The sequence below is a fragment of the Xenopus laevis genome, chromosome 1L (assembly GCF_017654675.1).
Source record: "Xenopus laevis strain J_2021 chromosome 1L, Xenopus_laevis_v10.1, whole genome shotgun sequence".
Taxonomy (NCBI): Eukaryota; Metazoa; Chordata; class Amphibia; order Anura; family Pipidae; genus Xenopus; species Xenopus laevis.
The window spans coordinates 164,370,165-164,397,537 of record NC_054371.1 but is presented as its reverse complement, the minus strand read 5'-3'; the positions used below and the strand labels follow the sequence as shown (position 1 = coordinate 164,397,537).

At 38.1% G+C, this 27,373-nt stretch overlaps 1 protein-coding gene across 5 annotated transcripts; it reads left to right on the top strand.

Moving 5' to 3' along the window:
• The first annotated feature begins 351 nt into the window (after positions 1-351).
• Positions 352-26,287, top strand: msi1.L (musashi RNA binding protein 1 L homeolog). Of its 5 annotated transcripts, none has more exons than XM_018229936.2 (15): positions 353-502; positions 2,458-2,498; positions 2,677-2,758; positions 2,844-2,928; positions 7,700-7,741; positions 8,175-8,267; positions 10,766-10,814; positions 11,333-11,415; positions 15,584-15,701; positions 17,016-17,096; positions 17,367-17,423; positions 20,572-20,628; positions 21,069-21,223; positions 22,078-22,139; positions 25,033-26,287. In XM_018229936.2, the coding sequence occupies exons 1-14, from the start codon at positions 444-446 to the stop codon at positions 22,117-22,119; spliced, it is 1,044 nt and encodes a 347-aa protein (XP_018085425.1). In that variant the 5' UTR covers positions 353-443; the 3' UTR covers positions 22,120-22,139; positions 25,033-26,287.
• The last annotated feature ends 1,086 nt before the right edge of the window (positions 26,288-27,373 follow it).

Sequence of the window (27,373 nt, the reverse complement as noted above, 5' to 3'; positions counted from 1 at the left end):
AGAGATGTACTGTCTATGATTAATATTACTCTCCTTTTTGGGAAAATTGGGGGGGGGTTGGCGAACATTAATTGGAATCTGTACTACTGCAGCACTGGTAGTGAGTCCATTTAATCCTCCTTAATTCAACCGGATCATAAATGCGCTCTGTGCTATTACTAAGCATTTCCAGGCTGTGCTACCACAGCAGCTACGTCTCCTCCCCAACCCCCACTTAATATCCAGCGGCTTTAGGGACAGTCGGTGGCAAGCTTTTCTCTGTGGGGGGCCGGGCAGGTGCCGAGGCGGGGCCTCTAACAGACTGGGCGGGGATAGAGCTCTCTGGGGCGGTATTTGTGAGGATAAGCACCGAGAGCCCTCCCCGAGTGGGCGTGGCCTCGCCGCCCCTTCCAATCCTCTTGTCCCGGGAGCTGCCTCCGATCTCAGGAGTCGCCAGAGACCGAATGGAGACAGAAGCGCCCCAGCCCGGACTGTCGCCCCCGGACTCCGCGCACGATCCCTGGTAATTGGGAGCAAACAGCTCTATTGCTATCAAACTCCTCTCCCTGGCAACAGCGGTTCCAATGGCCGAGGCAGAAGGGGGAGGTACCCGAGCATCCCAGGCTGCTCCAAGTGACTAAACGCTAAGTGTGAGGCTGATGGGGCAAATTTAAAGACAGCCCTCATTGTTCCACGGGCAGTGAGGAGAGAATTGAGGCAGCAGCGGTGCATTGTTACCTGGGGGGCACGAGGGGAGTACGTGTGGATATGGGGGGGGGGGTGATAGTGTACGTGTGTCTCACTGAGAGGGAAGGGATTGCTGCTCCTGGAGTCACAACTCGTGGCAAACTTTATGTTCTTCTGCTTACAGCCACACACTCAGGCTTCAGTCCCACTTTCATGTGGCCAATAAACTTCACTATTCCCACTGCCTTCTCTCTTAAGCAAATATGACCTGCCACTGGCTATTTAATAACCACTTTCATTGTATTCTCATCTCCTGGCATATATATATATATATATATATATATATATATATATATATATATATATATATATATATATATATATATATATATATATATAAAACAATGATCAGAAGTGTATATGGGCCGTGACCCACTGCTATTTGTACAAGAAAGGCATGGATGCTCATCTGGTACACAACCATCACATCTTGATGCTGTTTTACTCATTCTTTTATTTGTTTACTCGGCAATAAGCTTTTTCATTCATTGCATTCACTTTTAAAATATCGTATCACTATTTGGTTTTCTATTCTTTCTGGCATGTTAGTCATTGTTACATAGTCCTACATTTTTAGCCTACTTACACTTGCATCTGACCTGTCCCGTTGAGGCCCCCCTTGCTGGAGTTAAACTACAGCTCCCAGAATCCTTTTGTATCCACTGGCAACTCTGTGTAGGCTATTGCCTGTTGTTCACTTCCAGCATGCAACGAGCAGGGAAATCAGGGAGGCTAAGGTTAAATCTAAATAGCTGGAAGGTCACAGACATCCCTGTGTTAATTGATGCTGAAAATTGTATTAGTAACTGCAAGAGGGCTGCATGTTGAACAAACCTAGCTTAACGTGTGCAACATTTCATTGCAGTACTATTTTTAAATCATATTTCACTCAGTAGGACCGGAATGTCCATATTATTAAAAAAAGGTAAAAATTGCATGCTTTCAGAAGTAACTTGCAAAGCTCGCTGTGCTCTCAGCACACACACTGTTTTTGTCATACATCGTAACCAGTTTTCAAATATCTATTTGGCGTGAACTTTTTTGCCCCATCATTATTATTTTTGAATTACATAAGGTGTTTCTTATGATTCCTCTCTGCGTACTGGGGGCTTATATGTAGTGCATCCTGTATCTGTCTATCTGTTTGTATGTCTGTATGTATCTACTGTTTAATCCATGGGTCAGTCATACATGTTTACGTATATAGTGGTTTAAAAGGGCTAAATGTTTATCAGAGCATAGCATCAAAGCTGGTATTTTTCTGATTCACAATTAGTACAGATAGCTGTACAAAATGGCAGTCCACTCCTGCATCCTGAAATAACTGGAGCAAATATCACATTTTCTGAAAGTATCTCTACTCCAAATGTAAATTTTACTTTTGAAGAACCAGTCCGCAACATTTGTTATTATTCCCATGTACAGGAAATGCATTCGTAGCGAAGGATGAGTAGTTAGGAAACTTGTCACCGAATGACCATGTCTAATAATCGTATTACAAGGGCATTTCTAACCTTTTTAAAGTGAAATGTATGGTTTTAAAAAATGGGCGCTTCCTGCATTGCCATACCTTGTGTAAAATGTATTTCATCCGTAGTATATTCAGTACAAAATGAAACATCTTTAGTTCACATGTAGTCTGTAGAGGGCAATGTGTCTGGTGATTACTAAGTGGTTAAATGTGTATGTATGGTTCCATCTGTTCATTGCTTGCTATTGTTGCTTTTGCAGCAAAATGTTCATTGGGGGACTGAGCTGGCAGACAACACAAGGTGAGCAAATTCACTGGAAGCGTGATTACGTGTACACTTTTGTTTCCTCTTTTTTCTATATAATTTGTATCTTATACCTCACCTCCAACTTATACCTTCATATTTTTTTTCTTTTCTGAGAATGATGTTTTAGGTTTTTGTATACATTATTTGTGATTGGCTCCTTCTTTTTTTGTAGAGGGCCTGCGGGAGTACTTTAGTCATTTTGGGGATGTAAAAGAGTGTCTTGTCATGAGAGATCCATTGACCAAAAGATCAAGGTGAGACAGATTACTTTTGATTCTAATCAAGCTTGAAAAGACTTTGTACTTTTTTGTAGCACTAATCCTTTTAATTTTTCTATAGGGGTTTTGGATTCGTAACTTTCATGGACCAAGCAGGAGTGGACAAAGTTTTGGCTCAATCACGACATGAGCTGGACTCAAAGACGGTAAGAGATGAATTTGTTTGTATTTAGTGGGCTCTTTCATGAGGGACATAACCTTGTAATTCCCGGGACAGAAATAAAAAGTCGAAAAATTGTGGTTTCCAAGCATGTTTTTGTGAGAATGAGTGCACGCTAGGTCCTAATGCTGCATATCTAGAAAAAGGAATTACAAAATATAAATTACATTTTACCTTAGCAAAAAGGTAAAGCATAAAAGGGGTAGGCAAGATGATTAATTTAGATATTAAAAATTAATTAATTGGTAATCTACCCAGATTAGCCTTTAACACTTTTGTGAAGTTTCAATAAAGTTGTAGATTTGATGGAACATGTTTGCTTGATCAAATGGACAAGCAGAATAATAGATTAGTGTATAAGCTGCTTATTGGTTGTTATTTAACTGTTGTATTGCCAAAAGAGTACAAATTAGCAGCACAGCATTAAAAAAGTAAACAATTAGGGGATAGTATGGGATACTGGCATATACTGGTATGGCTGTGGTGTAGCCCCAGTAGTGATGCCAATATTTTTATAACTTGAAAGACATCAAAAGCATGACTTTTGGAAGTCTTTTTTCCCCTATTTTTATCTAAGGTTGTGTGATTCTTTGTAAGACGTAGGCACAAACCTTAAAATAATATATTTCAATAGCAGACAAGTGAGAAGAGAGTTTTACATTTATTTTAGATTATCTTGATTTAACCTGACATTAAATAAAACACTGTACTTAATAGCTGCCCAAATCTGGTCATATACAGAAGTCCAGGCTGTTAGAAGGACAGCACAATGAGGAAACTACATTTACAGCTTAATAGAGAACAGATTTGCTGGATCGGACCCTAATCCCCTGTTGGTAAAATCCCAGCATCCTCAGCCAGTTACATCAAGAGATTATATACTGTAAGACTTTAAGGTTTTGCAAATACATTTCTACCTCTATTTAATTTAGCACTTTATCAATTTTTTGGAACAGGCCATAATATATAATGATTTTGTCAGAAACATTGAGTTGTGTGTTTAAATAAGTGTGTGCAATGGAGAAAAAGGTAGTGGCTCTTTTAGCTGATGTAATGATTCCCTTGTCAGTTCTTTGTAGCCTGAAGCAAATCAGTGTCCTTTGGGATACAGTCACCTAAACTAGATTGCTCTACAGAAAAGATAATAACTGTGTTTGATACCTTCGGTACATCCTAGCTATATGTTGCAGTAGAAAATATACACACAAATTAAAAATTGCAGCAGGCACAGTGAAGGTTTATTTTCTTATGCATTTATTTTCTTATGCATTCTTATTAATACGTTAATTAATACGTTAATACGTTTGGGAAAAGAGCTCTAAATGTTTATGGAATAGCAGAATAAATATGGATGGCTTAAAGATACTGCCATATTTACACTGTTACAGATATAAACAGTCAGATATAGAGATTGTGAAAGAATAATCTGTTGCTTCTCCGACCAACATCCTCAGACAGGCTGTAAGTGGAATCAGCAGTTTAGGATCAGTTGATCGGCTGGTGTATGGACCTTCAGTTGGAGGAGGGCCTCAGGTTGGGCATGGATGGATTGGTGTGCAAAATTGGGTCTCAAGCTGTGTTTAAAGTACATTTTTATTTGCAGCTGCAAGGAAATGCTAGTCAATTGTGGGTTGCTGTGGGTTTTTTTGTTTAAAAAGTGCAAACTGTGGGCATGGATTTAGGTTAATCCATTAAGCGCCTCAGGCATGTGCATTACTCTCAGCACAGCATGGAATCCAGAGTGCTAGAAAAACTGGAATCTAAGGAGTTCTATCCATCAGTTTTTTGGGTTATCCTGGCTAGCCTTGGGGGATAGTATATATATACTGTATATGTTAACTAACAAGCTAAAGCATGCAGTTGTGGAATTTATTTAGGATGGTAGTGAAACTGAATAGGCTCCCATCATCCTCAGCTGGCAGAGCTGCAGTTAAACAATAGCCGAGGCCCACACCTTTGACATGCCTGTCATAGTTATCCAGTAAATCTCTGTTTGTAATCCAGTTGTTGGCTGGGTCAGTGCTCATTTTAAAACACTCAACTATGAGCTTATAAACCATCCGGTAAAATGCCAGACTTTTCTTTCATTTTATGGCTGTGTCCTGGTCGGTGGCCTTTTATTTGTCAGAGTGAGCTTAGAGGCTCTCGAGACTGAGTCCCTGCAGGTGTGGGGGAGGGGAAGAGAGCTGCACAGACTGCTTTCTCCTGGTCCTTGTGGATGCAAACTTGCTTTTGTTGCCAGGGAGGGGAGAAATGTGTTTTTCGTACAAAGAACATTTGAATACTGTAGGGACCCACGGGCAGATTGAATGAGTGCTTCTTTTTACTTTTGTTCATATTGATGGGAGGAGGGTGGGTTAAATACTCGCTGATGTGGAGCAATTGGTTGGTTGGGTTACAAAGATGTGGATGGAGCTCTCTCTTATGGGATGTGCCAGATAGTCTGGGCGAGTTCTTCGTTGGTATGAAACATCGAAAGGTGGGTTGCTGCTTGGATGTGATAGAATCAGCTCACAGGATATGAGAAATTGTCTCTCTGAAGGGTCATTTTTTTCTTGCAAGTCTGGCAATGCTTGCCCATTTATATATGTCTGATTGGGTGTGTTTGCTGCTTATATTAGAGCTGTGGATGATCAGCTTTTTTACTCCTGGAGTTGTTGAGAGCGATTGTGGTGTGCTTGCTTAGGCAACTTGATAAGCAAATATACGAAGAATACTGATTCAAGGCTCATACTGTTGAGAATTGTGATGTGTGAAATGTCATGTATTCCTTCAGTATCTGTCACTACTCCCGTGATTAATAAATCACTGGTTTCTTCTTAAAGTGTTTTTTTCTACTGTTTGCATTTATCAAATTGTACATTAGGAATATGTAATCTTTTCCTCACATCTCGTTGGTGTCTGACTTAATGGTTCTTCTTGCTCTGCGGCTCGGTTATTCCCTAGCACAGGTGCTTGTGCTGCACTTTTCTTTGCCATTTGCTAGCAACAATAGTGATAGTGTTTCATAATGTGAAATTGGTGCTCTTCCCCCCTGCCCAGAGCTGAGCTGCAGGTTTCTCTGTTAATAGCATCTTCCTGGCCTTTGCTGACATAGCACAGAGGAATGCACGACAAAGGGGTATTGTTTGGATAACCTATCTCCCGTTTCCATTTCTCTCCACTGATGCCCAGAAATTCAAACCTTTCCCAGTGCGTTTTTGTTCAAGGCAGCCTATGGTGTTAGCCAAATGTGTGTGACTCTATATTTCACCAGTGACACCTTAGCCTGGTAGTGAAGCACATATATTAAATAAGATAATATTGAGGTACTTCTAAATAGGACTTATGGATCTCTAATTAACATAACGTTAACAAATCAGTGGAAGGATTTTTCTGTCTCCAATACTAAGAACTTTTATAACTATTCTCTTTATTTTATTATACAGCCTGTAGACAATAGCCACACCCAGCAGTATTGCCTGTTGTGACAGTGTCAACCCTCTCATAAATCATCCTTATTTTAAAATGCAGAGCACGATGAGTGTTTCTTCACTTGGATGCTTGGTGTGCTAATGTCAACCGTTTTTGCCCCATATTTACTTCGTTTTTAAGGTTTTATTTCGCCAACATTAGATACATACATTTGGTTCTTTAAGGATTTGTCAGCATAAAAAACCTGCTAGAATACTGTAACTTGTGTTTCAGAAATAACTGGATGCTGACAGATATTCATTAGCACTGATTTCAGGTCACAGGCTTTAGGATGCAGGGAGTTGCAGTTTTACAACACATAAAGGACTGCTGTGTGTGAATGCCAAACGTTTTAATTCTAAAACAGCTAAAGTGCAGCAAGTTCGCATATGAATGAAGTTGTAGTTCCAACATCTGTGTGGCTACAAGGTTCGCTGATAGTGGTACTCTTGCAGCAACTATTTGGCAGCAGGTTTGAAGATTCTGGAAATTCTAGTTTAGGCACATACAATCAGCACTTCTCTAGAAGTTTTAAGTCAGCATCATCTAGATGTCCCAAAGTAGTATATAATTTGTCTTATTCTACAGCAGTATTAGGGATGCTGAGAGTTGTAGAATTACAACTACATGCTTTACACATGTTGGAAGGAAGGTCGTTGGGAGTTGTAGGCATAAAAATTCTTGTGTGTAACTTGTGCTTGATGCCCTGCTGCTCTGATGCTTTCCATCTTCATGTATTACGTTAAACAAGAAGACCACGGAGGGAGTATCTGCAAGCCACTCAAATGTATTCATTTGTATTACCTTATGCTAATCACACAATACAGATTTGGTTGTTCATCCTGGCCACCACAATCAGATCTGTAGATAAAGTGCACAGATTTAATCATGTGGGAGTTGGGCCAAACAATAGGATTACAGGGAGCCCCAAGCAGTGAGGTCAGCAGATGACTGCATACACATTCATATGTGATAATCACTCAAGTGGTCGACTTAGATCAGCTAGTCCATTCCCTTTTAGATCATGCACAGTGCACTATGCAGTCTGCCCATGTGCAGCAACCAAAATTCTAAAATGCTTCTAAAGACCTTTATGTTAAATTACAGATTGACATTATAATTTCTACAGAATATTTGTGCAATTCCATAGGAACTTTTTTTTCTGTCTGTAAGCCTGTAACCAAAGCACAATATTTTTTTTGTAGCAATGACGTGTATTGTTTTTCTTCGATCACCTATTCATTTACAGGTTTTATTGTAATGAATACATCAATTTGATATGTAGCTGATATTATATCTTTCAGATTGACCCAAAAGTAGCATTTCCTCGGAGAGCTCAACCCAAGGTGAGTACCTGGATAGAAAATGGAAAGAAATGTGTTCAGTAGTAAAGGCTAGTGAACAAGATGTTCCTATAAAGACTTAATCTGACACTGGTTAGATGGGGGTAATGGAAATATTATATAGCTGTTGATTAAAACCAGCAACTAATGGGTAAATCAGCACCATGCATTGAAGACACCTGCATAACTGGGTTAATTCCTTTAAGTAGTTTGTTGACAGAAGGTGCCTGGTGTCAGTGCAAGGAAGATTAGTGTCTTGGTAATCAGAGGCTGCTGGTGGAACCTAGTATAAGACTTATTTTCATTAGATAATATTAATGATCCTGTTTAGGTGGTTTACTAAATGGTACCAATATTATATCTAATTATTATATCTTCTGCTAGCTTCACTAACAATTTCAGTTCTTACTAATATAAGGCTGTATATCAATTACAGATGGTAACACGGACAAAGAAGATTTTTGTAGGGGGCTTGTCAGTGAATACAACAGTTGAAGATGTGAAACAATATTTTGAGCAGTTTGGGAAGGTAAGTCTGATAGCTGGCATGGTAGGGCAATATAGAAACCGAATATACAAGCTCACACAGTGCAGATAACAATAGACACAAGGGAGAGGCAGTTCATTAGATCATGCTTTGTAGTGAAGAAGAGAAACAGTCTGCTCTAGTTTCAAGGACACATCTCATCGGCATTAGGTTGGTCACATTGTAAAAAAAAAGGACCATTATTAGGAAAATATGTTTGAAGTGTCCGAACCAAAATGAGAAAAGCTGCCACTTAAGGTTAGTATTGGGGATTTTGCAGGAATGGCTCAAGTCTTTTATGGGATAAGAATAAAACCAGAACTATAAATCCGCCATGTGAAGTGCACTGCTAATCAGATTAATACAGGGTTTACCAACCTTCCCATGGCACCTGAGGGTGAACCTTTCCCAAATAAGACCCCTCATAGAGATTTCTCGTTATAAGACGATTAGATCCCCATTTAATTAGGAGGTTGGACAGATCACTGGATGACTCGGATTTCTTTTTCAAGCAGCTGTAGATTATCTGGCACATTTAGGGGAGGGGGTTTCAAACACTAAACTGAGATGACAGAAGCACACTTTACTGCATATAAGCATGGTAGAAAATATGTCACCTGCACAGGCTCAGCACATTCATTTCGGTAAATAGATTATCTGTTAAACCTATATTAAAAAAACAAAAAAAAACCTTCTGCCGGTTTCAAGTATTAAAAGAAATAAATATATATGTCTATGTGTGTACTGTCTCTATATTTGTATGTATATTGTCTCACGTAACTCTTTGTTACTCTATCTCTCTTTCCCTCTCACTTTCCCCCTTGATATCTGGTGGGGCCTTTACCCCTCCCCCCAATCTTTTCAGTTGCACACAAAGGCTTTTGCCTGTGTCCCTCTCCCCTGCGGCTCAGGACATACTAAGCTGCAGTCATAGTAACAGGACAGGGCTCCCAGAGCCTCTGATTCTCCAGGGAACCAAACGGTTTTGTTTGAAAAGCAAAAAAAAAAAGAAAAAAACTCTTTGACCCAAAGAGCAAATGTATATCTCTGAAAGCCTGCCTGTGGAACTGTCTGGCAGTGTAAAATATAGAACACAGTTAACATCTTTCTCCCTTTGTTTCTGTGATTAGTGTGCCCCCCATATCATATTAATTTTTATTTCCCCATTGTATACTAGTCTCTGGACTTTTCCCAATTTGTACACATCATACATGCATCATGCTATATTACTGATTCAGGATCCCATTGCCCTAGTTATTCCTGCTATACAATAAATACCTGAATCTTAAGGGCAGAGACACACACTGCTATTTCAGGAGATTAGTCGCCCAGCGACAAATCACTTCTTCTTCAGACGACTAAGCTCCCCGAACTGCCTGCCCGCCAGCTAGAATGTAAATTGCCAGCAGGATGGCACTTGGATCGCTTCGGCTTTCTGTAGTCGCCCAAAGTTTTCCTTGTGGGTGACTAATCTCTGAAATAGCAGCGTGTGTCTCTGCCCTAAAGTTTTCGCACACTTTTCAGCCCTCTTACCCAGCCCCCCTCCTGGGTTTACTACCATGCCCCCTGAAACCAAGGAACAGGGTGGAGGGTGGAGCTATGGCTTTTCCTATGTTGAGCATTAAAGCCCCATGACCAACATGCTGTTCTAAGAATAAAACATAAAACACGTTCAGAATAATCTGCCTGTATAAAATCCACCATCTTATTATGTTACATAGTACTTCCCCATACCTGGGTGCCTTTAAAGGGGTTGTTCACCTTTGAGTTAACTTGTAGTATGGTGTAGAGCAGGGGGCCCCAACCTTTTTTACCCGTGAGCCACATGAAAATGTAAAAAGTTGGGGAGCAACACAAACATGAAAAAGTCCCTTGCGGTGCCAAATAAGGGCTGTGATTGGCCATGTGGTAGCCCCTAAGTGGACTGGCAGCCTACAGGCGACTCTACTTGGCAGTATACTTCGTTTTTATGCAATTTAAACTTTGTTCCAAGCCTGGAATTCAAAAATAAGCACCTGCTTTGAGGCCAGTGAGAGCAACATCCAAGGTGTTGGTGAGCAACATGTTGCTCATTAGCTACTGGTTGGGGATCAATGGTGTAGATAGTGATATTCTGAGACAATTTGCAATTATTTTTTATTATTTGTGGTTTTTACATTTTTAACTTTTTATTCAGCATCTCTCAAGTTTGCAGGTTTAGCAATCTGGTTGCTAGGTTTCAAATTACCCTAGCAACCATGCAGTGATTTATATAAAAGAAAGCTGGAAATAGTCAGAAGCAAAAGGCAGATAACCAATTGGAAAAACTGAACTGGCCATTCTATAACAAACTTAAAAGGTGAACCACCCCTTTAAACTTCGTAGTGATGTACTCTCCTTTTTTCAGTATTAATTCACATGTATTTACTATCATGGCAGGGCATGGTCAATAATTAAATAAAAACATGACATGAATATTCCTACCAACCCTTTAAACCTATCTCATCTTGTGTTTTGAACAGGTGGATGATGCCATGTTAATGTTTGATAAAACAACAAACAGGCACAGAGGTGAGTATTTGAATTAGAGATTATAGCAGAGAGAGATCAGAGAGCTTCAGAACCCTATATTTATACATTGACATTTCATATTCCTTGTAAATATTTTATTATGTGAGTGTGTTAAGGATGTGACTAGTATAGAACATGAATGCTAGTCTGTAAACAGTACACTGCTAACTTGGCAACCTATACTTCAGGTAACCTAACCAGATTTCAGCTATGCCTGGAAATTGACATAATAAGCTTGATAATTAGGCTTTACTTATCACTTTTATTTAAAACTCCTTTTGGCTACCTTCTTAATCCACCAGCCCTTAATGCTCCTGGTTCAAGCATGAAAGTAAACAGTATTACATTGCTCCCTGGTCTTAGCACTTTGCATTGCACAAAATACTCAAATTCTAGAGAAAAATTTATACTTTGCACCTCTGGATTCTCACCACCCTGCTTTCTCCATTACAGTGAAGCTTGCTAGGCATAACCCACACCTCCTTTCTACGTATTCTTAGCTTTGTTTTCTACTGCAGGGTTCGGGTTTGTGACTTTTGAAGGAGAGGATATTGTGGAGAAAGTTTGTGATATACACTTCCATGAGATCAACAATAAAATGGTGAGGGAAACATGAATGACGTCACGGCATACTGTTTATGCATGTGTAAAGACTTGTAAGGGGGGTGAAATGGAAACCCTATTGATATATCTTATTTTGCTTAATAACATTTTGCTATCTAATGATGCAGTTTGCTCCAAAGCAAGTTTATCTATCACAAGGGTCTGGATCATTATTCCCTACTTAAGCTACTGGTAAATGCTGATACTTGTAGTACGGTCACAATTAGAGGACTACAGGTTGGGGATCCCTGGGATAAATGTAAAGAAAAGGTTTGGTTTGGCCTCCCTTTTTCTGAGGCACCTGCTTGTCATTGGTTAAATTCTGGTCTTGGCCCTGTGTTGCTGTGTTAATAGCTACTGTGTGTGAACCCTAACAATGTAGAGTACAATGTGATGTGGCAGGCTGTCTGAATACACATGCGCAACTCTTTATTGATGCTAATTCTAACAACAGCTGCTCGTGAATCAGTGCAAACTTTTGTCCCGTGTTAACAGCATGCACAAAGGCCCACTGTAAAGAAACAGTCTGTCTCTGTTTATGACAAAGACATGTTTTAATACTTTACACTATTAGTAAATAAATCCTCACCGTAATACTGCAGGGACTGCATACTCACCTGTGTATAAATAAAAGCCATCATTAACATACAGACACAGAAGCTGAGCAATGTTTTAAGTCTATAGGAGTAATTTACCAAAGAGTATGCAGTTTAGTGCTCATTCAGCAAGCACTTCTTCCCATGGTCTGGTGGTCGGCTACACCTCCCTTTGGTTAAAAAAAAAAAATTTGCACAATATGTAGACCACAGCAGCAGGGGCGCAGGCCAGCCCTATCCAAGTTAGGGGGTGGGAGGGGGATGCCTGTGTTCCTCCTTTTGCCTGCCTCTCATGAATACAACATTGCTAAATGCAATGTACCATTGGGGTAACCACAGGGCTCTGCACTTCGAAGTGGAAAATTTACGGGTCTTTATGAAGCCTTGTTTTTTTTATGGTTTTTTTTTACTGGGAAAACTTGAATTTTTAGAGGAAAAACTCGAGAATTATTATACCCAGAAGCTACTAAAAATCCAAATCAGAAAATACTCCAACTAAAACCTGTTGAAGTCATGTAGAAGTCATTGGCAGATGTTCCATTTACAATTTGAAGATGTTTCTTGATATGGTGATCTGCGCTGGTTTTCATACGATAATCCAAAAAGGTTGAGGTTATCAGGCGACAACTCGGAAAAGTCATACAATTTGAGCAGCACCGACTTTTGTTTACCTTATTTTTTTATAAATTAGGTAAATTCATGGATCGAAGTTAGGTCAACTTTGTGGGGAAAAATTTGGGAAAATCAGCACATTTTCTTGTTGTCCAGGTTTGGTGAATAATGAAAGTTATGTGAAACAGATAAGGCCTTGCTCTGCTTACAGCATGGGGCTGACCAAGTCCTGGTTAGCAATCATCACCAGGTAGCCTGGTTACTGAATGTGACACAGCCATCCCTGCTCTTAATGTGCCCAATGGGTGAGACTCTCAGTCCCCTGTCCCTTTCCCAAGCCCGTTAGCCAGGTTCTATCAGTCAAAAAGAGGTAGAGGCATTTCGTTCTTCAATCCTAAAGGCCATATGATTTAGTCTTTATTAGTATTATACTGTATAATAGATGTTTGCTTCTAAATTAATAGACTTAAGGAAAAGGCCTCTTGATTTTCTAAAACTCACTCACACAAATCTGGGCTTGTTCTGTAGTGTTGCTTGACAGATGTAACTTAACTTTTCTTCAATATATTATGGGGGTTATTTATCAAAGGATGAGTTGTTTTTTACATGAGAAATTTGAGTTTTTGAGGGTAATTTTCAGTCAAAACTCAAATTTTCGGTTTTAAAAATAAACTCTAAAAAGTTTTAATTTTTTCTTTCGAGATTTATTATACCCAGAAGCTGGAAATAGCTTAAATCTGAAAATATACAATCTAAAAACCTGTCGCGGTCATGAAGAAGTCAATGGCAGAGGTCCCTTGAACCATTTGAAGATGTTTTATAGCCTTCATGACGTTTGAGTTTTTTTCTGTGGTTTTCACTCAAAAACGCGATCAATTTGAGCATTCGAGTTTTTCACCCGACTACACTGATTTAAGTTTTTACATTTGAGTTTTTTCACAAACGTTGAGCTGTGAGTTTATTTGAGGTCTCAAAAAGCTCTCAACGCTCTAAAATTCGAGCTTTGATAAATATCCTCCTATGTGTTGGGTGATTATGGGATTCTGTCATGATTTTTATGGTTTACTTTTTATTTTTAAATTACACTGTTTACATAACAAATAACTCACTCTGCTACCGTATTTAAAATTTTATTCTTGAACCAACAATAATATTGGTGTGCATTGTGCCTGATGCTGAGCTTTGAAAAGGAGCCAACACTTCAGGATGGAACTGCTGTGAGACAGCTATTGTTTCACCCCTTCCCATTGTATACCATGACATGGTTGTGTTTGCTAGCGACACAGAGTGATAGACATGAAAATAGCACCCATGCAGTAAAAAAGCAGGGGTTTTTCCTGCTTTGGTGCTATTCTCATGTCTACCACTAGGTGGGGCTAATTTTAGCAATGCAAACAAATCATTCAGCAGAGGTGTCAGCTGCTATCTAGTTAGCTTCCCATTGTTCTGTTGATAGGGTGCTGGGGAGGGAAGGGAGAGGGGGTGATATCACTCCAATTTGCAGTGTAGCAGTAAGGGTCTGGCCACACGAACAGATTCGGGGAGATTAGTCACCCCAGTGACAAATCTCTTCTTAGGAGCAACAATCTCCCCAAACTGCCTTCACCCTGCCATCCGCTGGCTAAAATAGAATTCGCCTGCGGCAATGCACACGTGGCACTTTTTTTCTGAAGTCACCTCGCGCGTGCATTGCCGCAGGCGATTTTTATTTTAGCCGGCGGAGGGCAGGGGGGAAGGCAGTTTGGGGAGATTGTTGCCCCGAGAAAGAGGAGATTTGTCGCCTAATCTCCCCGAATCTGCTCGTGTGGCCAGACCCTAAAGAGGAACTGAAGTTTTATCAGAGCACAAGTCACATGACCTGAGACCTCCTGGGAAACTGACAATATGTCTAACCCCATGCTTATTTCAAAATTAAATGTAAAAAAATAAGTTTGTTCTTTTAAAAAACGGATTTCAGTTCAGAATTTTGCTGGAGCAGCACTATTAAAGGAAAACTATACCCCCCAAAAATGTAGGTCTCTATAAAAAGATATTGCATAAAACAGCTCATATGTAAAATCCTGCTTCGTGTAAATAAACCATTTTCATAATAATAAACTTTTCTAGTAGTATGTGCCATTGGGTAATCATAAATAGAAAATTGCCATTTTAAAAAATAAGGGCCGCCCCCAGGGATCGTAGGATTCACTGTACTCACAAACATACCAACAAACTATACATGTTAGGTCACATGAGCCAATTAACAGACAGAGTTGTGTCTTTTGCTTCCTCACTTCTTCCTGTTACAGTTAGTGTTGTAGTATTTCTGGTCAGGTGATCTCTGAGGCAGCACACAGACCATCACAAAATGGTGGCTCAAGGCAAGAGATGTAAAAGGGCAATATTTACTAAAATATATATTCCAGTTTGGTAAGATTCTTTAATATGGCACTTAATATGATATGAACTATCTGTTGCTTAAGTGTTCATTTTGGGGGTATAGTTTTCCTTTAACTGGTGCATTTTGAAAAAAGCATGTATTCCTGTGACAGTATCCCTTTAGCTCAGATGTATCACAGGATCCAAAGCAGACTGAAAGTGAGCTGGAGTTTATCTGGAGGCACAGATCTTTATCAGGGGGGCTGTTGTATATTTGGGCAGGTGCATTAAGCTGTAAACTGATAACACAGCCTTCTTTTTTGTCATGTCTCCTTATTTCAATGGATTTGGCTTTATGAATGCAGCAACCTTCCCTTAAATTTGGCAGTTAGGTTTATAGCATAGAGGTGTAGGGTTCTAGTTCTTTTGTAACTTATTTTTGGAGTTTAGGGTCAATATGTTGTCAGGTAATACATGGTTAGTTTGGAGATAGTTTCATCATCTGGATGAGGTGTTGTGAGGGCACAGGCTTGACAAACCATACATAAATGTATCAGAGTGTTAATTGTGGGTGTTGATACAATCTTTTCTTATTTGCAGGTTGAGTGTAAGAAGGCCCAGCCCAAGGAAGTGATGTCACCAACAGGGTCTGTGAGAGGCCGATCTCGGGTCATGCCATATGGAATGGATGCCTTCATGTTGGGCATAGGCATGCTAGGTAATTTATGCATTTCAGTTAAAAAATACCTTGAATTTGCTAGAGAATAAAACTGAGTGGTTTGTGTGTGTCCATTTTTTGTCAATGTCCATTGTAAATGTTTTCAAATTACAAAAGAAAGGATGAGATACTTTCCACTAATTCAGTCTGTGTGCAGCTCTGCTGATTTATTTTTACTCTATGGCAGATATACAATTAGTTTACACAGACAATTTTGCAGATGATGTCATTGGCACAGTAATTGGCAAAGCAAGTGGAAAAGTATGTTACCAAAAAAAAATGACCTCTGAACCTGTTTTTAACTCTGTAACCCTTGTTTGTGAAATTACCGTACAGCCCCTTTCTGTTATAAATGAACATAAAACGCTGCATAACTTGCTGGAGCTATATAAATATAGAATGAAGATGATGCTGATGACATCTGAATTGAACTGGAACCTAGCAGGTTTTCAGTGCAATAAAACAATTTTGACACAACTGCTAGTGTAAATGATTGTGAGCACACATTTCCCTCTGCTGGTTAAAGCTGGTTATAGCATTTTAATATGAGGGCTGTTTCTTCTATACAATTGTTTCAGATTTATATCTACCGAGTTTTATTGAGTTCGTGGGGAGATATATATAGTGAATAAAGTACCCCCTCTTGTAAAATATAAGGATATTATAAGTTACCGAGGAGTTTCATGACCATATAAAAACACGAGGCCGAAGGCCGAGTGTTTTATACAGGTCATGGAACTCCGAGGTAACTTCTAATATCCTCATATTTTACAACTGGGGGTACTTTATTTATTATAATACACAAATTTCAGTGAGTCATGTGACAGAAATGACATCAGAACTCACCGTTTATAACTGATGACATCAGAACTCACCGTTTATAAGGATATAATTTACAGGATATTCATAGCTTTTGTGTATTATATATATATATATATATATATATATATATATATATATATATATATATATATATATATATATATATACATATATATATATATATATATATATATATATATATATATATATATAAATATATATATATATATATATTAATGTCTATAATAATAATAATAATAATATATGATCACATGCAACTCTACTTTTGGCTTTTTGTACAGTTGAGAATTGAGTGTGCTAGATGTTGCTGTTAATTCCTCATCTGCACAATTTAAGTTTTTTCAATTTTAAGACACAATAAATATGATTGAGCCTTATTAATCATCTCTGCTGAGACAGTATAGTTTTTGTTTTTGATAATTAATTTTTTATCTTACACACCTTTTTTATTTTTATTTTTTTCATTGCCAGGATACCCGGGATTTCAGGCTGCTACATATGCCAGTCGCAGCTACACAGGCATTGCACCTGGATATACTTATCAGTTCCCAGGTAAGTTTGTGACTCCTACGTTCATATGCTCCATGTCCTGCATGCATTTAGAGAGCCACAGCTCTTGTTTGATTATTTGACCTTAATGTATATAAAAGAAACATCAGTCTTTGGGTTCAGTGTTGGGTTTGGAATGTCAGTGGTATTTTATTATCCTTTCATTTTTAATGTTGGGTGGCAATGATCAGGTTGTCCCTGCTCGCTCACTGACAAATGCCCCTGTGGGCTGGGTATCCAGCTATTCCTAAGCTGTTTCACATTTCGTTTTAGAGTTTCGTGTAGAGAGAACCCCTCTCCCGGGCGCCCCAGTCCTCCCAGAACTCACAGGTCAGTCCCATTAATTTCATAAACCTCATAAAGGAGGAGATCATAACTGGATACGTTGGCGCAACTACCCGCCTTTCCCTCTAGTGAACCGATTTCAAGGGACTGCATCTGTCAGATCTCCGCTGATCAGAGTGGGTAACTGTAAGCTGGACTCTTCCTGTACTATGAGAGAAATTTTAAACCCAGCAGTCAAATCTCTGCACTATTTCATACACTAAATAGTATTTGGTCCATGCGGTTTCCTTGAGATGGGCAAAATTATTATCTGTTATTTCTTTGTGCCTATAGTGATGCGTAATACGTTTGTGGTGCACAAATGTTTCTGTGCTGAAAACATGAAATAAACCTTAAAAAAAAATAGTATTATTGTTGTAAAGGGGATGTGTAATGATGAAAAGTTAGAGAAATAAAGAAAAAAAGGAGTAAAGAAATATACCCCCTATGTTGACATGAACTCATTCAGTTGGGCTTATGTAGAAAAGGTGCATAAACACTCTGATCTTCAATAACTTTTCCTGTTCATGACTTTTTTTAAAGAGATAAATAAAACATACTTTTTATTTATACAGCACATACTCTGTTGCTCCATGGACTATTTTTCTTGCCGTGTGGCTGTACACGCTATATAAGGGCATGATTTATCATGTAGCACAAAGTGAAGCTTTATCGAATATCATGCTCCCTCTATTTATGACTATTCTTACAGAAATAAATATACATGTATGAGTGACTGCAAATCCCACAGTGCATCACTTCACAATGGAAGTCAAGATTTGTCATAATAACAGTGTCTACCAAATGGCTTCTGCCTGCTTGCTTTAATTATGAATTCCCAGACGGAAGGAAACAAGATTCAAATAATTTACAGTGTAATTAAAGTTCATTTTGCTTGACTAATATAATAAAATAGGACTTGGAATTATTTTTTTGGGTGACGGGTATATAAAAGAGAACAGACAATTTAGATACAGATGCAGAGTTGCCTTATACAGGTACTACAAATGCGAAAGTCTGATTTAACAAATCACAGAAGCAAAGTTGCAGCTTAGACAGAGCACATGGCATTCTGAGTTTATTTCTAGTTGTAACATTAAAGGCACACCTGTAATCCGTGGGTTACATCTCACCGACCATGATAGGGAATGTCATCAGAAGTCCACAGGCTGCCTCTGTCATATTACACAGTTTAGTCCAACTGTAGTCAGACTGACATTGGTGTCGGATCCACCTATTGTGATGAGTATAACAGTCTTCCATAGACTGTAACTTATTTAACCTAAAGCAGGCAGTAAGCAGTTAGCTTTGTTCCAAGTGCTGCATGAATAATGAGTACATTTTTAATTGAATCTGAGTTATGAGTTAGCAGCCCAGATCAATCTGATTCAGACAGTCACACACAATTTATAGTTCAGGTATGGGATCCGTTATCTGGAAACCCGTTACCCAGAAAGCTACGAATTACAGAAAGGCCATCACCCACAGACTCCATTTCATCCAAATAATCCAAATTTTAGAAAATTATTTCCTTTTTCTCTGTAATAAAAAAACAGTATCTTGTACTTATTTCCATCTAAGATTTAATAACTTCTTACTGGAAGCAAAACCAGACTATTGGGTTTATTTAATGTTTACATGATTTTCTAGTAGACTCAAGGTATGAAGATCCATATTACAAAAAGATTGTTATCCCGGAAACCCCAGGTCCCGAGTATTCTGGATAACAGGTCCCATACCAGTATTACTTAGGATTATTTTCACGGATTTTATGTTTTCCTTTCAGTCTATATTTCCCATAATCAATGATTATCTGTTGTGGGACCATAGTTACCAGTTAATTTTTTAGATGAACCAGAAGATCCAGACACAAAATGATAACATTGATTTCTACAACATTCTTGCCATTCATCTACATCAATTTTACTGAACAACAGAACTGAGCAAAGTTCTGGATCTGCCAGCACATATCCATGAGCTATGATAACGCACCAACAGAGAGATATTTAGTCTTAAAACACTGCCTGTTATCGTATGAAATCAAAGAATGATCCTTCAAAATTGGCCCAATGAAGCTGGTCATACATGTAAAGACCTGCTTGTTTTAATGTCCAGTGTATGCCCACCTTAAGGCTGAATTCTAGCCTACCACCCAACCAAATTATGTCCATGTATGACCTCTGGGATTCATTCTTAGCGTGAACAAGTCTTTATGCTAAGAATCTTTTCATATGTGAAATTTCTGTTATTTGTCACATTGAGCGCAACTTTGCATTAGAAACTAGTTTAATGGGATTGCCAGCTGCCCAGTTTCATATATAATATAATAATACTGCATATTTACATGCATTAACAGCATGTCGGAACACATCTTATAACTTGTAATACTCAGGGATACTATAGGCAAATAGTAAAACAAAAAAAAGGAAATATATATTTGAAAGAAAACGTGTTTCCAAACTCCAATCAGTGGTACAGAAATAGAATTAATCCAGCACAAGTATCTGCTCAAGGGTTATTACCCGTGTTTAATGTCAAGCCAAACAGGTTACAACGTTTCGGGGGCGTACCCCTTCGTCAGGTGGGGACGAAGGGGTACGCCCCCGAAACGTTGTAACCTGTTTGGTTTGACATTAAACACGGGCAATAACCCTTGAGCAGATACGTGTGCTGGATTAATTCTATTTCTGTACCATTTGTTGGAGGTGCCGTCCTCCTATGTTCCATGCACCGTGAACGTCGAAAGAGGGACCAGGTGTGCATCTGCATTTCGTTGGCTGAAGTCCAAACTCCAATCCCCATTTCATGCATCCTACAGCCATATATCCACTTCACTTCTCACATGCTTATAAGGCTAATATAACACTACAGGAGTAGTAGATCAGTAGAGTAGATAAGGAAGGGCGTAACATGGCAGCAAGTGAACCTTAGTTTTAATCAGCTAATACTATTATATAGGTTAAGGAAAACAGTGCAGGATGTAAATAATGATGCGTTGACCCCTATATAGTTCCACTGGATTGATGCAAAAAATGAAAAAAATGTATACTGCCTTTTTAAGGGCCCACCTTGAGTAAAGTCAAGATTTTGCTGATATTATTTGATAATTACTGTTGCTTCTCCCTCGACATTTACATCGGATTTTATTTTCCAGCTATCCCCCTGACTGCATATGGTCCCGTAGCAGCAGCTGCTGCAGCAGTGGTGAGAGGTAACAATAGTCTCATTATTAATAGTTTGGGGGTAGTGTCTTGTGTTTTCCAGGGTTTTTGCAAGTACTGAAAGAATAATGCCTTCGATATAAGGGCAGGAGTAGTCTTGAAAAGTATGCATGCTGTTTACCACTTCATTCCCTTTTTACAAGTATGTTTCCTCAGCATTAATACTGTTACATTATTCAGAATTATTCAGCCTCAGATTTATGTATGTATTTTCTGCACAGGGCCATGAGAGATCATTTGCCACAGCTGCCTGAATTAATACATGGAGTTTGTGTTGAAAAGAATTCCTACTATATACACCAAAAAAAATAAAGTTAGATTTTACATTGACCAATTGTACAGTGAAGGTCGCTACTATGAGTTATCCATGGGAAAAAGGCTGAGTGTAGGGGGCGCTCTGTAAGATCTGTTCTCTTACTTTATAAACAAGGCTCCACTCCAACCCGCACAGGGGGGTTTCTTGGAACAAGCAGCCCAGGGCCAATGGCAGAACTTTATGGAGCAGCCAATCAAGAATCAGCAGTTAGCAGCTATATCAGTGCCGCAAGCCCAGCACCCAGCACAGGCTTTGGACACAGTCTTGGGGTAAGTGAGCCTGGATACTTCTGTTACTTCTGGACACTTCTGTTTTGTGACTAGTATAGCAACTATGCAGACTATAGGTGAATCATGAAATCTGCACACTTGTTTTTCCTCTTTTGTAAATTACAATAACTAGGGGTTATTTGTTAAAGTCTGAATGCCAACAACTCAAAATATTAGGTTTTTATTTAATATAAAATCTGAATTTTTAGTGGAAAAAAAATAAAATTTTTCGAGATTTATTGTACCCCGAGGATGGAAAAAGTGTGAATCCGAAAATCTGGCATATCAAGACCTACCAAGGTTGTATATAAGTCAATGGGAGAGGTCCCTATACTATTTGCCCTTTTCATTGAAAGCAGCTCCCAAGGCCAGGTGCTCAGTCCTCAGCTTACCCACTGTAATCATATATCAATTAAAAGGAACTGGGCAGCCTTCTGGTAAAAAAGGATTTATTGCAGCAGACTGGATAGGATTCACCTAGCACGTTTCGGGAATAACTTCCTTAATCATAGGGAGTTGTTCCTGAAATGCGTTAGGTGAATCCTATCCGCAGTCTGCTGCAATAAATCCTTTTTACCAGAAGGCCATCCAGTTGCTTTTAATTGGTATACCTATCCTATTTAGAAGTTTCTGTGGACTGTGCTGGAATTAGCACGAAAATCTTACTGTTTCGGACAAAAATTAGAATCTCACTAGATTTTTTTCGTTTGTCCCTGATCCGATTAAATTGTGATTTTTTTTTATTAATAAATAAGGTCCAATCGTGGAATCTAATCTAGTTAGGTCCGACTTTTTGGATTAAAATAATCAGAAAACTTGCTTTTGTGTTAACAAATAAAATATGGTTTTTTTAGGGCCCTCTGATTGCCACTGCTTTTACCAACGGCTACCACTGAAACAGCAAGTCACTGCAGAGGTATGGGGTAAAATCCATTATGTCAACATTGCTGCCTGGGTTAGGATGTGCAGGAGAAGTAAAAAAAAGGGTTCCTTTTACTAATTCAGTTCCAAATATACTTTGCCAAACTTTAGCTCACATTTGTAGCTGTAGGCTTTTGAACTGATTTGCTATTTTCAGTCACATAGCTATATTTATAAAAATACAAGTTATTCTTATGACAAATTAGGAAGTCCTGGCACATGGTTATAGATAGGACACAACTAGGCAGATTAATGTCAGCCGTGTACCTTAGGGCACCCACTTGTTGCCAAGTATCATGCTTAAAAAACCTGCCTTCACAGCCCCTCCCAGCTAAATAAAAGCAAAGCACAAAGGCTACATAATAAAGCCACAATTTACAAGGTGGTGCAAATGATAATGATACAATTTAAGTAATAACGTAAATATGGACTACTCTTATGTTAGAGATATCTTGACAATTAATAGAAAACATAATTTTTTCTAAGGCTCTGAGCAGGTGCCTAATATTAAAGTCAACTACTATTCTTTAGAATACATTTCCTAAACATTGAAAAGTAATGTAGGAAGATGATGAAAAAGTCTGCTTTTTAATGAGAGTTTGTGATTCACTATTGGCTACACTGTGATGCTTTAGATGTCTCTAGCAGGCTGTTATGGGATCAGAATCCAAATGTGTTCTTTGTGCTCTTACTTTGAGCCAAGACTTGGGGCTTACTTTTGGAAACTTATCTAGCTAGCAGGGTCCCTAATAGGCTCTAAATACATGGCATAGGCTTTGCATTTTTGGCAGTAATGTTATTAAGTATTTAAAAGTGTAGACATTTTTGTTATAGACATGTTTCTTTTTTAAAGAGTCAGAATCACAGTTATAAATATTGTTGTATATAGCACAAATACTACTGCTTAAAGTTCTAAAAGAAATTGTGAGAATATGTGTGATAGATTTTAGACAGAATTGTGAAAATGTGTATGTAAAAAAGACTGTGGATGGAATGTTGGGAATACTGTATGTGAACTAGAATAGTTGTTCCAGAAAGCTCCGAATTACGGGATGGCCATCTCCCCTAGTCTCCATTATCCAAACAATCCAAATTTTTAAAATTGATTTCCTTTTACTCTGTAATAATAAAACAATACCTTGTACCTGATCCAAACTATAATTAATCCTTATTGGAAGCAAAAGCAGCCTATTGGGTTAATATAATGTTTAAATGATTTTCTAGTAGACTTAAGGTATGAAGATACAAATTACAGAAAGACCCTTGATCCGGAAAACTCCAGGTCCTGAGCATTATGGATAACAGGTCCTATACCTGTAGTAAGGAAAATTGTTACAGTTTTTCATGCACTTTTTCTAACTTTTATAAATGCTAAGCAAAAGGTTTTACCTTTTTACAGACCAATGACTTTTATGGAAATTAAATTATATGGCTTAAAGTATCTTGACACCTGCCTTCCCAACATCTCATTTAAAAAAAAAAGTATATTAAAGTGATAGTTACTGTATATGTGATTAGATCTTTTTTCAGTAATAAATATTAATCATACCTACAAACACCTGCAGTATTTTGCATACATTTCTATGTCCCCAAGAACAAAAGTTAGTTCCAAAAGGGATGAGGGGGTTGAGGGCAAACTCAGAGAGGGTGATGGACTATAAGGCAGGCAATGGATCATGGGGGTAGTTTCCATATGAGGAGGTTTCTGCAAGGAATAGCTTCCAGGTAGCCCAATATGGCAGTTATTAGCTTGACTTCTTGTTAAATGAACAATGTAATATAAAAAAAAACTTGGTAAATAGATAGGCTGTGCACAATAAACATGTTTATAATAGGCCAATCAAATGCCATCCTTAGAATAAAATTAGCTTTCATTTTCAAAGCCTTTTACACTTGCTATGAGCCCCTTGATTTCCAACTATATCTGCCCTTGATTACAAAAACAAGTCAATGCTTTTGCCTATTCTCCAAGCCGCAGCTGTCTGTACAAAGTTCCCAGAGGGGGGAAAAGCCCTATGTTTTAAAAAGTCTCTGTGATATCAACCTAGCTTCCAGATACACAGGGAAATGTGCAGGTAACTTCAGGTGGCAGATCACTCTTGTGGGAAAGAAATAGATATTTATGTGGTCATTAATGAACAAAGCTGTCAATAAGACAGGTACAACACAAGTCATGTATTACATATATTCAAAATTCGCCTTTTCATATGTGTCCGATGGGACTTTCTTAACATGCGGGCATTCTGAAATATGTTTAGACCAGAGATTGGGAACTGTTATAAAATGTGTGTGAAGCAGTGAGGATGGCAGACATTTTAAGAATCACCATCTCTGGCTTAAACTCCATTCCTTTGCCATCTTCTGCATAAAACGCAATTGTTAGCTTGTTAAATTGTGACCTGTACTGTGTAGCATGTCTCAAGCTTAACTAGCAATGTCCCTTTAAAAAATCATTCTAGAACCTGTAGTAATCAACTGTTCTAGTGTAGTTCAAGAATATGAAAAAGCAGTATCCTAGACAAAAAAAAGACTATGAAAAAATGGATTTTTCTTTAATCACAATTTATATACACAACCTGGATGAGAGTGGACCAGAGGTGGCTAATGTAAGTGCACATGTTAGATATCATTTGTCATTAGATATCATTTCCATCCTGTTACTTATAGATTCATAGGGTTTATGGCAGATACAAGCCAACCGGTACATATTATGTGCCTTTCTCCTACCTGATACATAGCTTCAGATCCTCTTTCACTCCTTAGAGTCTGTGATATTTTGCTTATATGTACACTAGCAAAGATGTTCTTGTAAGCTCTGTAGATAAGTGTCCGAAGTTTAGGCGACTGAATGTCATGCGATTAACGTGAGCCTGTGTTTCTTCTCCTAGGCTTGAGTGTGGAAGCATCTCTTGCACGATTCTGTTCCTCCCCTCTCTGAATATCAGATGGCTGTACCTCACCTTGTGTTCCTGCACAGTAACTGGTGCCTCCTGCACAACCTTCACCTAGGAATTTATTTATTTCTTTTTTTTTTTTTTTAATCCTTCTTTATTAGATTTGTGTTTTGTCCAAATTAGAAATCAGGGAGACATTTCCGAAATATTCATGGTATTTTGTTTTGGTAAGATGCGGAGAATCCTCGGTACTAAATGATTTTGCAGAGGGAGAGGGGAGATTGTATTTCGCCTGTCTGGAAATGTGTTTTTTTTTTTTCCTTCTTTCCTATTTTTTTTATCTTATATTTTTATGTAAATTTCGGCTCTTAAAAACATGTAAAACTGAAATTTGAAGACAACAGTGCACAAGAACAAGACAAATGTATATTTTGCTAAATGAAAAAAAAACTATTTGTAGAACAGAAATTATTTTAATTTTCTCAAAGCTGGTTTGAAGTTTTTTTTTTTTTTCTTTGTAAAATATGTAAATATTGCAGACTGATTGTTCTGCCACCGGAAGGTCTCTTTGGCCCAGATTATCTTTTGCCTACTTGGGCCTGTGTTTTAGCAATATTTTCCTAAAGCCTGAATGGATTGTCAGGTTTTTTTATACATCTTTTATTATAATGGATGTCAGTCCACAGGAATATGATGCAGGGGAATGCAGAACTTCTTACTCTTTAGCCTCTGATAATTAACTCTTTAAGTTTCACATGTCCTTTGCTCATGGATATAAGGAGAGGGCTGTAAAGTGGGGCTAACCTCAGAGAATCAGCTCCAGGGCACAGGATTTCGGTGAGCTACAGCTGCTGTAAAATACCGTTACACACTGACATACTTAGGAACCCTCAGCAAAGTAAATGTATGAACTGTCTGCTCTTTGATCTGCTCTGCACTCTTTATAGTTTGGAGTACTATAAATTAAATGCAGATCTAGTTCTTCTATATGTGCAGTGTGGAAGTCCATTTGTGGCACCCACTCTCATTATGGGGAATCTTTTCAACAATAAAATCATATAGAAATTCCCATGAAGTTGTCGCTCACGTGAGATAAGGAAGTTGCAACACTATAAAGAGTTTCTTATCACTGGGCCATATACAATACTGCAATGTACAATGTACTGCAAATTCAAAGCAATAATCTTTGTTACTGCAACTGGACTTTTTTAAAGATAGTTCAAAATAAATTGAATTTTATTCATTTGTATTGGCTTGGCTTTTTTTTTCCTTTTCACTTCTCATTCATAGGTTTATTGTTTAGAAATGGGCAGAGTTCATATTTCTTTTTTTGAATTATTTACAATAAGAAAAGCATATTTAAGTTTAGTTTAGTTTAGTTTTTTATGTTATACGTAATATATTTAAAGGCATAAAAAACACAAACACACATTTTAAACACAAAACAAGTTATAGTGCACACAGAAATGTCTTTGGAAAAAAAATTCCATGAACTAGCAAAGGAAATGCTCATTGGGCATCAGTGGTTGGTGTTTGTAAGCAGTGGTCCTCATAGCAGCGTGTCTTGGAGCTGCTGCCCCTTCACCCTACCCACACTTACCTAATTAAGGGGATTTCTTTTTGTGCACACATGGCCAAAAAGAAAGTAGAAAGAATGTTGCACAAAATATTTTTGTTGTCTTTTAATAGCACAGTGCGAATAGGTTGTTGTTTGGTGACACCTGCTGGTTATTATTGCTGTACACAGGTGTTTAAAGGGGTTGTTCACCACTTTTTCAGTTGAGCTGTTTTTCAGATTGTTCTCCAGAAATAAATACTTTTTTCAACTGCTTTCCATAATTTCTTTTTTTACCGTTATTCCAAAATCTAAATTTAAAGTTTAAGGTTCCTGGTGTTTCCGTCTGCTCAGTAATTCAGGTGCAGATTCTGAACTGTTAACAATTTTGCAACATTTAGTTGCTCATATTCCAGACATGCGGCTGAGAAATGTATCAACTATTGTATCAATTCTAACAGCTGCCTGTAAATTAAAATTTTTATTGAGTTTTCCAAAAACAAACAAGATTTACTTATCACAGCGCAAGTTGAGTGTGATTAAGCTATTTAACTTCAATAAAAGTCTTTATTTCTGGTGAACTGTCTGAAACCAACTGAATTGGGAAAAGTGTTGGAAGGTGAATAACCCCTTTAAAGGGCAAGTAACTCCAAGAAAAGGAAAGAGCTTTATATATAGTTTAACTTAATGAAGCCATGGTGTTCTTAAGAAAATGGTGTTCCAAGTTTTCTCTAATTTCTGCACCAAAAGTATCTTTTCTGTGCGCTTACAAATACCTAG

What these genes read in the sequence shown, in the direction of transcription:
- msi1.L (XM_018229936.2), top strand. Translation starts at nt 444, where the DNA reads ATGGAGACAGAAGCGCCCCAGCCCGGACTGTCGCCCCCGGACTCCGCG. An exon ending in ATGAGCTGGACTCAAAGACG is followed by an intron (nt 2,929 to 7,699) that starts GTAAGAGATGAA and finishes TATATCTTTCAG; the next exon opens with ATTGACCCAAAAGTAGCATT. An exon ending in ATTTTGAGCAGTTTGGGAAG is followed by an intron (nt 8,268 to 10,765) that starts GTAAGTCTGATA and finishes TGTTTTGAACAG; the next exon opens with GTGGATGATGCCATGTTAAT.